Source organism: Ascidiella aspersa, chromosome 4, assembly GCF_963924565.1.
Source record: "Ascidiella aspersa chromosome 4, kaAscAspe10.2, whole genome shotgun sequence".
Classification (NCBI taxonomy): domain Eukaryota; kingdom Metazoa; phylum Chordata; class Ascidiacea; order Phlebobranchia; family Ascidiidae; genus Ascidiella; species Ascidiella aspersa.
Genome location: NC_139450.1, coordinates 15,490,984 through 15,505,378, shown reverse-complemented (window position 1 = coordinate 15,505,378; position 14,395 = coordinate 15,490,984). Strand labels below are relative to the sequence as shown.

Here is a 14,395-nt window from a genome sequence, read left to right as displayed (position 1 = left end):
TTTCAATAGTTTTCTCTTGTTTGTTTTTAATATTAAAAATAACTGAAATGTGTAAAGTTGGGCGCGTCGCAAGGAAAAAAGTTGAGAACCACCGATCTATGTAGTTCAATACAAAAGTATAATGTTTGGTAATTAGAAATTATGTGCTAGGTATCCACATATTTACCCCAAGTTATTTTTTTTAATTAAGTGTGTACTACGTCAAAACAACAAATGCGAAGTCGGAGTTAAAATATGTCTAAAAGCTTTAAGATAAAATAAAAAATCTCTCGAGTCAAATCAATACAAAAATCATTCTTATTTATTTGTCACGAAGAAATGTAACACAACATTTAGCATTTTAAAGTAGGGACAAAGCTTATAGTTATTCTCCTTCTGTAAACATTGAATTCACATTAAATTGTTATCTAACCACGTCCATTAACTCATGCTGCAAACCGCAACACCTTGCGTGTATTTACTCGGTTATTTTTAAGCAGTACAGTGCGAATAAACGTTAAAAACACGGAAAAATAAATATATTACACTAAACCAACTAGGAGGTTATGGTATAGTTACGGCACAGAAACGCCATCTAGCGGCTAAGTTTTCGTGCAACTCGAAAAGACGAATGACTCGACCTTATTGAACTTGCGCGTAAATGCCTCGAGTGGTGACCGACTTCAATTGTCAAGCATTTAAAGATCGAGTTCCACGCTTTGATCACTAGAACCCTGATAAAAATAAATTTTTCAAATATTTCATGAAATGTAAAATTTTAGACGACTACTTTTGCAAGTCCATAAACTTTTAAGATTTGATTTTATAGGAATGCTTCAAGAACAACTACTAAAGTGACAGAAAAATAAAGTTAATAAAATTTACCACAAGGTGGAAAATCTTGTCCGATTTACGTAATTGACTATACAGAATGTTGTCATAGCTTCATAGACTTACTTGTATTGCAGCCTCATCCTCGCGTTCATAAAGCAATAAATCACCGGGTTCACGCATGAGTTGAACCACGTGATAACGCTGGCGAACATGTGAGCGCGCGGGTCGATGTTTGCACTCTTAGGGAAAAGGTTCACGATCACGCTTGGGAGAAAGAGGGTCATGAAGGCGACGCAAATCGTGACGCTGATTCGAAGGAGCTTACGATCCATTATCTGGGTATGGTCGAAACAAAAACAGGATTTATAGAGCGAAAAAAACAAAATCACCAGTAAACGCAGCAAAGCAGCTCTTTAACTAGTAATGAAAATTTCGCGTTATATTAAGTTGGAAAACAAGTGTTTTATTAAACAAAAACTGAAGTGATATTAATTTTGTCTATTTATTATAAGATAGAAGAAATACAAAAAAAAAATATTTGACGTAGTTTGGGGCAACTTTAACGGCGCTTTATTCACATTTCGTTTGCAGCTTAAATACACTCAAAACAATCACAGTTTATTCGCGAAGGTTGATGTAGGCCTATGTCTTTATATTAATTATACAATCATCCAGGGAGTAATTGTGATTGCCTCGTTACCTTAAAAACAATTATTCAAGATGAACTTCAACATACACCAATACCAGCCTATATCTGTTTTTTTGTGATTTGGCCCAGACATATATCAGTAGCATTGTTCATGCATGGCCAGTCGACTAAAAGTCTGCATTCCTAGCGCACGTTTAGGTTCGTATTTTGCTATAATTTTGACCGCTAGTTCCGCTCAATAGGCACAGTTTACATAATATATCTTAGGTATCAGAGTTCCTGAACTATTCTGTTGTTTGGAGCCACATTGTTCCCACTTTATAAAAGTCGCAGTTAGGTTAGCTCAAAGGTGACTTCCGGGATTGCCACATTTGTTGATAGTGACAAAACTATTGTTTTAATTAATAATTTCTTGCGATTGTAGTTTTTGGTCAGTGTCTCTGAAAGGCTCGTAAATCTCATCGCATTTCGTATGGCCTTGTACAATCAGCAGTGACGCAGATTAGGCCGACATACCCTTTGGTAGCCTCGAATACTAGTCTATTATTTCCGTCTTCAATTACCTTAAAAACAACGAGAGAAAATTTTGTTTAAAAACACCGGTTTGTCTTAGAAAAATAAGCCCCTTTCTAAAGCAAATCCCAACCGTAAATAGTTGCACTCTTGTCTGTTTCTTTCGGTGTGTCGCCATTTATAAATAATAGCCGACAAGAATTTACAATAGGTCGAAGGTCAGTTGTTTAGGTACATTGGGTAAAACCTAACGGGGTCCGAAACATCGCATGACATTCACTTCCTGTCTGCTAATTGGGCCTATCAACTATGATTTATGTTTATTTATTTAGGCTAAAATTTGAGTTTGAAGCATAACACTATACACATAGAGTGACGTTGATGTTTGCGCCAATTTCGACACTTGACAATGTGCGTATATTGATTTGAGTGTTTGTGTACCGATCATCATCTGATTTGGTCTCACATCCCTTTTCCTCTACCTTAGAAAGCACGACTATAGCAGACAATCAAGAAGGGTCGCAGCTGTCGGCTTTGTTTCCAATCGGGACATTTCTCTTTAATTTTGTTGACGTGATTGTCGAAGAAAATCGATGACCATGTCAAAGGAATTCTGCGTCTGATTTTTAGTTTAGCGTGATTGCTGTCTTCAAAGGCGCGTTTTTTAGTATGCAGTAAAGGACATCTGTCAATTTGTGTCACTGCTTTCTTTTTCGGCCGGCAAATCACTGCCGCCAGGGTCAGAAGCGGCATTTTAATGTCCAAAGGCCAGGCCTAATGCATCTGATCCAGTATACAATTAAGTTTTGTTGGCGGGTATCGTTTGAACTTAAATGTGATATCGAAGGACCTGTCGGAAACGAAACAAATCACTTTTAGTAAAGAGCCTGTACCTTTCGTTTTCGAGCTTCTCTCTCCATAATCGTACGTTCCTTCCTGCATCTATGAAAAAATAAAAAAAATTATCGAAATAATAAAAATAAAATGACAAAACCACTGGGACTCATTAATATAATTGTACCGGCTAAAGCTTTTACCGTTGATTTGTAAGAGAGTAAATCAATTCCAATTGCCTTATGGTCGCGAATAAAACGAAAGTGGTCCGGCATGAGATAAAACTAAGCTACAAAATTCATGTGACGAGAGGCGGCGCAGTTTTTATGTTACTATATGTTCCATATAAAATGCCGGCACACTTTAATGGCATTTCAGGAAAAAAATATTTATCTGTTTTCCCGTACGACATCATTGACATATGTACATATGAAACGTTGGTAATAGAATTAACTGTAGTGAGGCTTCGTATCCAAATACGTTTTGCGCACTAAACGTTCCACAGATTAACCAAATAGTTTACATTGTGGCGTTTGTTATGACCAGATATCTTTCATTTCGCGCTGACATTATGTGTAATTTTCTACTGACGTGGTTGAGCTAAATATACAAATAATAAATTATTGAAACTTACCTTGGGTGTAGTTTCAGGGAATTCGATATCTTCAACAAAGACTTGCCTTTATCAGCGGCTGTACAAAACAAACATGGAAGTCTGTTTTCGAAATTTGCTCGAACAATCAATATAATTAAACTTGGTATGCGAGAAGCTATAAACAAAATAATTTCGTAGTTGGCATAATTTTATAATTAAGGAATAGAAATACGGATCTAATATTGAGTGTTATTCTTTTCGGTGGTGATATTAAACAAAGTTCACAAAACTTAAAAAGTGTAAAGCTCGGGTGTTTATCACCAGTGTGTCATTATATTTATGTAAGTTGACTGCTATACCTTTTAGTAATATAAGTTGACTACTACCTTAGGGAAATCTAAACACATGGCATTCCGCTAAATTAATACCGCAGACTACAAAAAAATCTAAATCGTTCGTCCAAAATTTAAAGGCTACTGCTAACTAGCTTTCCAAATTTGATTCTAACAAATATAAAGTTGTTTACTTTATTTTTATTCTTACCTTGGTCTCCCATTCTTTGCATTGATGGAGTCGACCCGTCTTCTGATACTGAATGTCGACCTTGTCGAGGTGAGGGCGGAGGTGTCAATTTATTTTCGTCGACATGCGCCGAGCTTGATTTAAATTAGACATTTACATAAGTTAATTTACAGATGTGCAACTGTAATTACTGCTTCAACTGAAACCCAAACACAAATTATTACGCGACACCTAAGCGATTGCCGTAAGACATATCCTAATCCACAAAATATGACCCGGTTATTTAAACTTTCTTACTTTACAAACGTTTTATATGCTACCGGGTAGCCTACTCATATTCAGCATATATATTTGGCATCTTAAACAGCCTAAAGTTTCACATTTAAGCCGCCTCACGTGGATTGGCAGCAAAATTAGGATGCCCCCAAGAATGCTATGTTTGCCGCGTAAACTGACAAGCGTAAATACTTAACAAATCAATTCGACGAACTGAACTGCGCCACGAACTTGTTGAAGCGTGTCTAAATGCGCTCGCGATGCCACAGATTTGGCGTGGAACCCATACCTACTTGTAATGTGTATCCCAGTTGACCGAGCTTTTCTGCGCCTTGGTGCACTGTTTTTCGTGCAAGAATTTGACGTGGCAACTAATATGCACGTGCTCGTGCTGTGTATCCTCGTGGCTGTTCCGGTGGTCTCGCAGCATTCTGTTGTTTTTCATCATTCGCGCTATGTGAACTGCGGGATACGTATGGTATTTCAAAAAGTCGACGGTTTAAGAGCTTTATTTGTTATTGCACGATCGTTCTGAAAGCAGTAGTTTCTATGTTCTGATGAATTTTATTTAAATAGATGTCATTACTTAACTATCTGTGGTTGGCACAAGTGCATGCAGTGACTCAAATTAACGCATTTTCCCTTATGATTTGAGATTTCTTTTTATAATGCAATTTATAGAATGTTATCACAGTATTAAGGTGTTTAGTCAAACTTCCGGTTGTTCGCGGCGCACACCTAACTTGGCTTTGGTATATTAAGTGCAATATTTTAAGGCCATTACCAGGTTCACGGTTCGCGCTTCTTTGGGAGAGCTTTAATACATTTCTTCCGGCTCTACTGGATGTGATGAATATCTTCAAGTATAGCACAACCATGACGACAAGGGGAATAAGTTGAAAGAGTATTCGTGTGAACTGAAAACGCATACGGTTTATGTTACTTGAGTTCGATTGATAGCATATTGCAGATGTTTTATATATTTTCTAACCGACACCAAATACCGATCACCGATTTTTTTTATATACCTAGGTTATTTAAATAATTTAATTTATTAAATATAGAATGTAAATTAATATATTACGTATTTAATTATAAACTGTAAAGTTGTAAATTAACTTCAGATGAGGCTAAACACCATTATCCTAAGTCTATGTTAAAGCAAGGTACTATACTACTTTTTATGCTTACTTTACCCTGTGTAACTTCGGGCGACTCAACACAAGTACAAAAATTAAAATAAAATGCAAATATAAATTCGGAAAAGTTTATTTATTTCGGAATAAACGATATGTTATAGCTTCTAAATTAAATTATCGGTAAACGATTGGGAAAAAATAAAGCCCAATATTAAACAATTAATTGTAGTGTCTGTGGACAGGACGAAAAAATTGTTAACCTATTTTGGCTAAACGTTAACTTACCACCATATAGTTTTGTTGCGCTTGTGTATAACCTGCAGTACGAAACACACACAAAGTTAAACTTTGAACCCATCCGAAGCCCTTTCCATCAGAAAAGAAAAAAAAGGGCGACAAAAATATTGGAGCAAACAGCCATGAGATGATGATAACGAGAGATATCCGAAAAGGTGTGAAAAGAACATCGTACCGTTCCGGATATACAATGCCGACAAACCTAGAAAAAAAAACATTAACCTATTGACAAAAAAATAACTTAGATATTAACATGTATAACTTTGATTATTCACAAAATATTATATGTCTTAGCTACTATTTTATCCCACGTTCAATATGCTTATATGCTCATGAACTTCGTTAATGAAAGCACAGGTAGTGCTAAATTTACCAATTACGTCTACGTGAAAATAGGCGTATAATGATAAACTTCATGTAGCTGTTTTCAGTTCAATGGTTTCAAACAGTACATGAGTCAACCATTGTAATTGTGTAGGACGAAGGCGTTTCGCTTCACAACTACCACAAAATCAATAGCAACCCGGTTTATTATTTACTGACAGATTTTCGGTGTGACAAATTACTTATACAAGTTTGCGATAGAAGCCACCAAATATTGCGCGAATTTACTAAAAACAACTTACTAAAATAGTTCCCAAACGTTTTAGCGTGATTAATCCTTATGATGGTTTGGTAAAAGCTGTAGAACCCTTAACGAAACCAGTTAAACTGCAGGACCGGATTTATACAGCGTTTTGTTTAAGGGGCCAATGTAAATCGTCAAAAATGACGTCACATATTTACTTTATAACTTGTTATTAAGCAAGAACCTTGATGAGACCTCACATTGTAGTCCAAACTCAGGCTAAATATATTTAACTTTAAATATTTAAAAAATCCAAGTCAAGTCACTTGCATAGAAAAAAACAAATTCTAACCTATGGAATTTGCTTTTCATGCAAAAATATTAATCAAGACATCTTGGCAAAATACTCTGTTAAGTAAAGGGACGTTATAATTTATTTTATGAGTAGGTATCTTGTAAAATTAGCCTACAGTAACTATACTAGGGTTGTTTGCGGACCTTGCAATGTCATAAGATTACACTACGTAAAGTTAACTATTGGTTTGATACTTAGAATGGCAGTTTTAAGTGATTTTTTACAAAGCTACTTAACTTAATGTCAAGAAAGTAGCATATTAAGTCCTATATGTGAGCCCGAGGCCAATTCATAAAACACAGCAAGGTTAAATACTTTTGCCTAAAAAAATCACCGCTTCAAAATGCAAAATCTCGCAAATACTAAAAAAAAATATGCAAGGAAGGGTCTCGTCAAAAATACCATAATAACTTTTTATCGCCGTCCGGCATACTAGGCGAAGATATTTGCATTTAAGCTTGTTTGCTTGATCCCCTCTTTGTATACAGTACTTAGTGTCCAATTGTTATCGTGTACGTATTTCTATTTTATTTTGTATTTTATTTTATTTGGGAATTATGTTTTGCGTCCGGAAACTTTTTGAATTCTTAAGCTAGGTGTATTCCTAAAATTCTGATCAAATGAAAGACAAATGTTACATATCTAAGCGGTTTTTAAAAAGAATGGTCTTAAAACAGCGGTTTCGCTATGTGAGCCTGGGAGCCGTTAGCAGACTAAAGTGAAGCAAGAATTTAATTTGCGTAGCCCCTTCGGGACCTTTTACGTTTGAATTTGCGCACTTTGCACACTGATTGTCGGCACCTGCGTAACATTTTGGGCAGACGTTTATGTTAGGAGACGTTATGTTAATTTTGACAAAACAAGTAAAAACATGTAACATTTGCTTTAATGAGATGTTTTAAACAAATTAAGTATTACCGTATCTATGAAAAACGGTTTGTGGACAATTTTATGTGAATAACATATACTTTACATGTTATTCTACCCTAACCTTAGCCAAAGTCAAGTATTTACAACGAATGTAAGCAAGTTACCTGTTGACTGTAATTGCAACCAAGCACACGATAGACGAGTAGCCACAGCTGTAATAGGAAAACGCCATGAATGAACACGTGAATTCATTGCTGAAGGGCCATTCCTGCAATTATAAAAAAAATATAGGTGTCGACGATTACACACGACGGCTTGGATGTGAGTCAACCACACTGGTATCTTTTTACCGACTGCACATCGCCAACGATCTCCTTTGGGAAATTATATATTAATGCGATCCCAATAGCGGCAATATAATAACAATCTTAAAGCAATTATCGCCTGGCCGCCGTGCGGGAACTGAGGGCAGCTAAGTGTTGTAGTGCGGCTTAACTGAAGTATAAATTCGCCGTAATGTCAAAAATGCTTGCGTTTTACTTTGAAGCTACTTTACTCGATTAACATTGCAAAAAAGTGTTTTTACAAGACTCGTGGTATTGAAATGCTACAGTTGAAGTTATATAAATTTAACGTTCGACTTTTAGAAAATAACTGGGCATAGTTGTTCTGAAGATGTTGGTTTGTCTAACCCAATACAGTTGTTGTTATCAAGCATGTACAGTATGAAACAACGTTCTACTACGAGTTAGTCGCCAATGCTTAATCGCGAACAAGGGGAAGAAAATGCTAATCGCATAAATATGTAGCCTAAGGTACGATGAGGGCCCACTGTATCTCCAGGGGCGTTTCTTTGCAGCCCTTTAAACAATAATAACCTTTAACCAGGGGTTCCCGCAACTTATAGCTCAAAAACAAAGCCACATTGGTTCTTACTAACGTCACAATGGTTTGTTGACCTTATTCAATATTTATGTATGCAGTTATCAAAGTGTTTCAAGTCCCCATTATATTCTATGTGTTTTCTAAACCTACAGTTGCGTCAATAAAATAAAATTTTACTTCCATTTAAAACCAATAACCATTAAAATTGTGAACCAATAACCATTAAATTACGAAAACCCTGTTTAAACCTCCAACGGCACCCGCTAGTCTAGAATATTTCTGCGGGTTATGGCGTAAACTGCAAATAAAGTTAGGTCGCCGAAATACCTTCAGTTTAGTACGCAATACATGCAATTTAAGAAATATATTTAAATAGTCACAATCTAAGAAAAAGTAAAATGGTTGATTTCAGAATTTTTTTAAATAATACCATCCATGGTATTGACATAACACATACGTTGAATTTATAAAAGAAAGGCATGAGGTTACCCGCTTTTACCAATTCTTTCAAAACATTTGTAGTAATAAAATATACTTTAACAAGCAAGCCATTTATAACCTTGACGTTATTCTAGATTTAGGTATAACTTTATTGTCAAACGATCTGCTGGACAAGTTTCTATGTTCTGCGTTTCGTGATGTAATCATTTCGTCCCATTAAAGTATTACATAAATGGATAATATTTGCGTTGGCCCTCGCCTTGACTTTCTTAAAGTCTTTATTGAAATTACTGTTTTTGTGTTTTACTCATGAACTTTGTATTCGAATTTCAATATTTTTGTTGATCGTACAACATAGGCAATTGAAAACTTCTGAAAAAACACTGGCGTTAAAAATGTCGCCTGTAAACTGCAATTTTAAACGCCATTTGGCAACACGAATACATTTAGTTAATATTAATTGTATTTTGTCGCAACCTTGAAGCTCATTTGTGATGCAGCTTTCGCAGCAATGCAGGAAGGCCAATAGGCAAACAGCTGCAAGCCAAATATTTCCGACATCAGCGCAGACGATTTGCTCCTCAGGTTGCGCATGGTTCAACAGTTTTGACAGATTGGCGCGGTTAGTATTGATAGGTGGCCAACAAAATCTCCAAGTTTCGCCTTGCGTGTGACAGTCTGACCGCCTTGAAATACCGTGAATGGCATTCTTGTTATTAGTTTCAAGTTTTTTAAAAGATGGAAAACTCTTCATTTATGGGAAGGGGGGTCTAAACTTATCTGACTTATAATATTTACTTAATTTATAGTCAAACAAAATCATTTGGATATTTAAGGAGCGTTGTGCGCTATTAATCGTAAATTTACGATCTGACATTACTATTCTGGTGAATTTTATACTGGAATAGTTTAATCACCTTTTCCCACGTGATAGCGGTTTTAATGTAAATGCTTCGATAAAAGTTTGTTTTCGAAGCAATCTCTGCAATAAAACACGAGAGACCAGTAGTTTAATATTTAGAGTAAATACTCCACCCGAAATACGAAGTACTGCCCGAAGAAAATTAACCAAAATTGAGGGTTACTCTAAAACGGAAGTTGTGGCGAAGCAGCAGCACTGTGGTACCTATATGCAGGCCTGCAGTCTTAGTCAAGTGAAGCGCTGTCAAGTAGCGCTTGGTCAATAGAAGCTTACAATATACGCCGTGCTATGTCGGTGGCCGCCAACCACGTTGAATGTGTGCTTACCTGGCGCAACGCCGGCCGAAACGCATCTTAACGCGCAATATAGGTTACACGACTTCGAACCGCCTTCTTAAAATTGGCAAAGAACGTGTTTTATCGTACGCCAATTAGAACTGTAGGGACACATAGCAGCGGTAACCTGTTATGAAGCGACATCATGCTTTTAAGTCATCAAAGTCTATGCCACAATCCACATTAATCTTCTGCCCTGATCAACATTTTCCTGCGACTCGACACCACATACGAGCTGCGGCCTTCGTGGGAGACTGTCATTACACAATTGGATCTTGTTACACTAAATATAGGAAATCGAAGCGTTGTTGCGCTTCACATATCCTTATTCTCTGTGCAACGAAATACTAAAGTGTACAGTGTGTTAAACGTTTGCACAAAAGTTTACTGTGTCGTATATGGAACAACATTCTAAGTTCACATGACAGAGTTGTTTGGTAGAACACATTCGTGTTGTGCTTTTTTCGGATTCGTTTTTGTTGGCGCGTATTTTCTACATCAAAGTCCTTCCATGTCGGAAAAGAATGCTATTAGACATCATTTGACATAACCGTAGGGCGTAGGCGTTATCACAGGGTAATGACCAGATGGGAAGCAACTTTAATTGCTTAATTATTGGAAATGACCAGAGGTTGAACACCCAATCTGTAGATGTTAGATAGCAACTGCCAAACGTTAGCAGTAGGAATTAAAAGGCATAACTAAAATACTACGATAACGCGAAGTGTATCATTAATAACACTAAATCCTGAAACATAAATAATTTGATATAGGCGAACCTGTTACTTGATAAAAACATTTCTTAAGTAACTTGTGGCGGTGAAATTTTTTCATGGTATCAGGGATCATTAATTTCAACGACACTCTAAGGCAGCGTTTCTCAACCGGTGCGTCGCGGCGCACTAGTGCGCCATGGAAGGCTGCTAGGTGCACCGCGAGTAAACGGAAAGAACAAGTCGATATTAGTCCAAAATTAATCGGATTAAGACTTTAATGGACAAAATAACGTTTTTAGTCTCAAAGGCTGGAAGTCCCTTTAGAGATATGCCACTTTAAAACCCATATAACAACTATAAAACTCATATAAAAAATAACAAATGCAGGCAATTTAAGAGAAATATCGGTACACCTGAAAAATTTCGCGCTTGCTTCGCTCGTAAGGTACGCCGCCACGTTTTCATACGTCTCTAGGTGCGCCCCCAAGTAAAAAAGGTTAAGAAACACTGCACTAAAGAAAAGACTAAGCGAAACTCACTACAGAAGCAAAGCCTGTTTGCCCTTCGATATAGTTAATAATGGTGTTATGCAAACTATATCATTGAACCAAGCTATAGTTTAAAAATGTTTAACTGTACAAAGTAATCCAGGTATTGTTTCCTTCAGACTAATTTTAAATTGATCTTTCTGGCATTTTCCTGCTGGGTCACAGAACGGATCACGTGGCGTAAAGAAATGTCGGTAAAGAGTTTCAGCTCGACTTACCTTCAGCCAATAGGCAGTAACGTTGAACGGCAACATTGTGGACGCCGTTAGAAAGTCGATGATGCACAGGTTGCCGATAAATATATGAAAAGTGGTGCGCAGTTTCGGATTGTGCAGTATAGCGATTATCGTTAGCAGGTTGCCGATCGATCCCAGGCATATCGTAAATAGTCCGATCGCGATACCAAGGAGTCGTAAAGCCGACTTGTCGATGGCGTCGACTGGAGCCTGAGTGCTGTTGGTAACATCGAAGAGTGACGTCGAGTTAAGTAGCGGATAAGTCAACAAATTGAAGCTGCTCGTGCTGATCGCCTGCTCTGAATGTTGAACCATTTGAACTGTGGTGCTGCCCGGCTGCTTGTGGAGCTGTGTGAAAACTGCCGCTTGGGAACCGATACTGCCGCCTGTATTGAACAAGGTCCCTCTTTCCCTTGCTAGAACAATATTTCTATAAACAAATCGAAAAGGCCCTAATAGCGAGCACCGACGTCGTTTTCTTCTAACGTGTCCCTTGAAGTGTGATCACTGGTAGTTAGTTCAGCCTAAACGGTCCCTGCGTTTAAAACGCTCAGGCGGTGTCACGTGCTCTGCAAGCGCCTTTTTCGCCAGACATCTCTGACGAAACAATCGATGACAAAAATAGCGCGCAGCATCAAATCGACGAAGCTGGCGTGATTTTGAATCATGTAGGCTGCAATTAAAGAAAGTTGCAGTAGTTCTAGTTCTAGCTTGTTTTTGCAAGCTGTTTTCACCTTTATTTGTATATTATTTTTTTAGTGTTAACTACATTTATTAAAGTATGTGACTTTATTTCAAATATTGATTTTGTCATTGCAACTTTTAGCGTGAGTTCAACAATTAGTCTTTGTATAAATCTATAGACAACTTATGATTTAATAAAGAAGATGGTAGAATTGAACAACAAAGTTTTTGTATGTTGCAAAAAAATTATCAAGCATTTCCAAAGCAGACCAGGTTTGCTTAAATAAACCTAATTTAACATGTCGGTAACTGTAGGTTTCTATATTTATCTTCGCGAACAGAAAAATCTTATTCAATGAATTAAATAATATTTGGTGTTAATTGTTATTGACTATTTAATTCAACTAAACCGAGCAGTGATTGCTGGCTAAAGATTTGAATGTTTTCTTTTGCAAAAACACTTTCGCCTAAAAAGAACACCCCAGTGATAACACCGAATTTGGAATAACTTTATAAGGTAACTGACAAAATTTGCTAAACCCACCTATCAACCTAACCCTAACCCTAACCAAGCATGGTCGCCAACTTCCAAAACTTCATGTTGCCAACTTTTAATTATAGGGAAATGCAAAAAATCGCGCTTCGTGTGAACACTATTTAATTTTCTCGCATGTTGTAGCTCATTTTAAAGACTTTTTTTGTCCAAATGACGCTTTTACGTCTTTAAAATAAGACAAATCTATCGATTTGTTTGCTTGAATATATAACATTTTTGCAATAACCTACTGCCATCCTATCATAGGTAATCACTATAACTTAAGGCAGTGGTTCTCAACCTTTTTGTTTTCGCGACCCCTTTTTCAGTTTTCGAAAACCTATGCGAAACCTCAATTTTATGTATTAAACATAAACCGTATTACATCATACACAACTCGAAAAAATGTTTACATTTCTTGACTGATAGTTTCAAAATTTGGCAAGATTGTCCGGGTTTAACAAAGTAGAAAATTAATTTTACGCTCGTTACGCAATAATGGAAAATTGACATTCCAAATGGTAAGCGGGACTCCTTTAGGGGTCGCGATCCCCAGGTTTGGAACCACTGACTTAAGGTGTACTAAAGACCGTTTACTTTTTTGTCGCCCGGTAAATTTGTTTGTCAAAAGTAACTTGATAAATGCCATTGTATTGAGCATTGTGATATTATTGTATGTAATCGTTTGTTACCTCCCCCTGTGATTTAAAACGTTTAATCTAAATAAACCGATAAACGCCATTTTAATTTCTCACAGTTTTGTTTGAATTCAACACCACGTTTATATACTATAGTTCGCTTGGAAACAACTTTGATGTATTACTTATTGTACGTCAATATGTTTGGGCCGCGGTGTTCTCCAAAAACGCGTATTAGACAAGTCGTTTTAAATGGTTACGCCTTTTCAACAGTTTTTCTGCTGCTAATGGTACGCAGCACCCTTCGAAAATTTTAAGTCTTTAGTTAAAATTTGGAAGTCGCTTGTAGCTTAATGTTTTTTGGGAAACAAAATATTTTATAAAAAGCATACGTTTCGACAAATTTGTCATGTACCCTTTGGTACTGCTGTGCACCCCACGCATATTTTACCGTGTATCCCGGTTGAAGTACACTGATCTATAGACGACACAAAACTGTAACTTCTGCATTTATTTGCAAGTGCAACCGAGAAAATCAAGTTTCCTGAGGTTCGTTGTTCTATGACGCCACCTTTTGGCGTAAATTTATGACATGATCTCTACCATAACTTTCAACTTCTTCGCCCGATCTTAAAAATCATGTGCGACACTGCACTACTTTTCTTTTGTTAAAATTAAAAATCACCATATACTTTGCAATGACACCAATTTGCTTTTAACCGACAATCTTTGGTTAAGTGCAACTTCGCGAAGAGACAAAATCGATTAAAAAACACTTAAAAGCCCATCGATCTCGAGAGATTTCTTGACTATTAAACTTCAAGGTGATCCAAATGTGACAACCTGGAAAAAGTAAGTTGTTCCGGTTGATTTCATTCAAGGCGTTTCCATTATGACATGAGATTTTTTGTGTTTTTTTTTAGTTCTATCGAAAACGATACAATGAAAAAAGTTTAAATCCAATTTCTTCTATAGGATAATTGTTATGACCCAAGTTGACCGCATTACAGGCAAAACTCCAGTA

General features: G+C 36.7%; 1 protein-coding gene across 3 annotated transcripts; it reads right to left on the bottom strand.

The window, feature by feature from the left end:
• Positions 1-315: 315 nt before the first annotated feature.
• Positions 316-12,007, bottom strand: LOC146148148 (G-protein coupled receptor 84-like). 3 transcript variants are annotated; one of them, XM_083387654.1, is made up of 10 exons: positions 11,497-12,007; positions 7,596-7,699; positions 5,627-5,840; positions 4,987-5,119; positions 4,496-4,664; positions 3,948-4,060; positions 3,444-3,579; positions 2,869-2,917; positions 937-1,148; positions 316-713 (listed from the first exon to the last, which is right to left on the bottom strand). In XM_083387654.1, exons 1-10 carry the CDS (start codon positions 11,827-11,829, stop codon positions 575-577), a joined length of 1,602 nt encoding a protein of 533 aa, XP_083243780.1. In that variant the 5' UTR covers positions 11,830-12,007; the 3' UTR covers positions 316-574. The 3 variants fall into 3 exon arrangements, with proteins under 3 accessions (XP_083243780.1, XP_083243782.1, XP_083243781.1); XM_083387656.1 differs by having other exon boundaries at positions 3,444-3,501; XM_083387655.1 differs by having other exon boundaries at positions 5,630-5,840.
• Between the last annotated feature and the right edge of the window lie 2,388 nt (positions 12,008-14,395).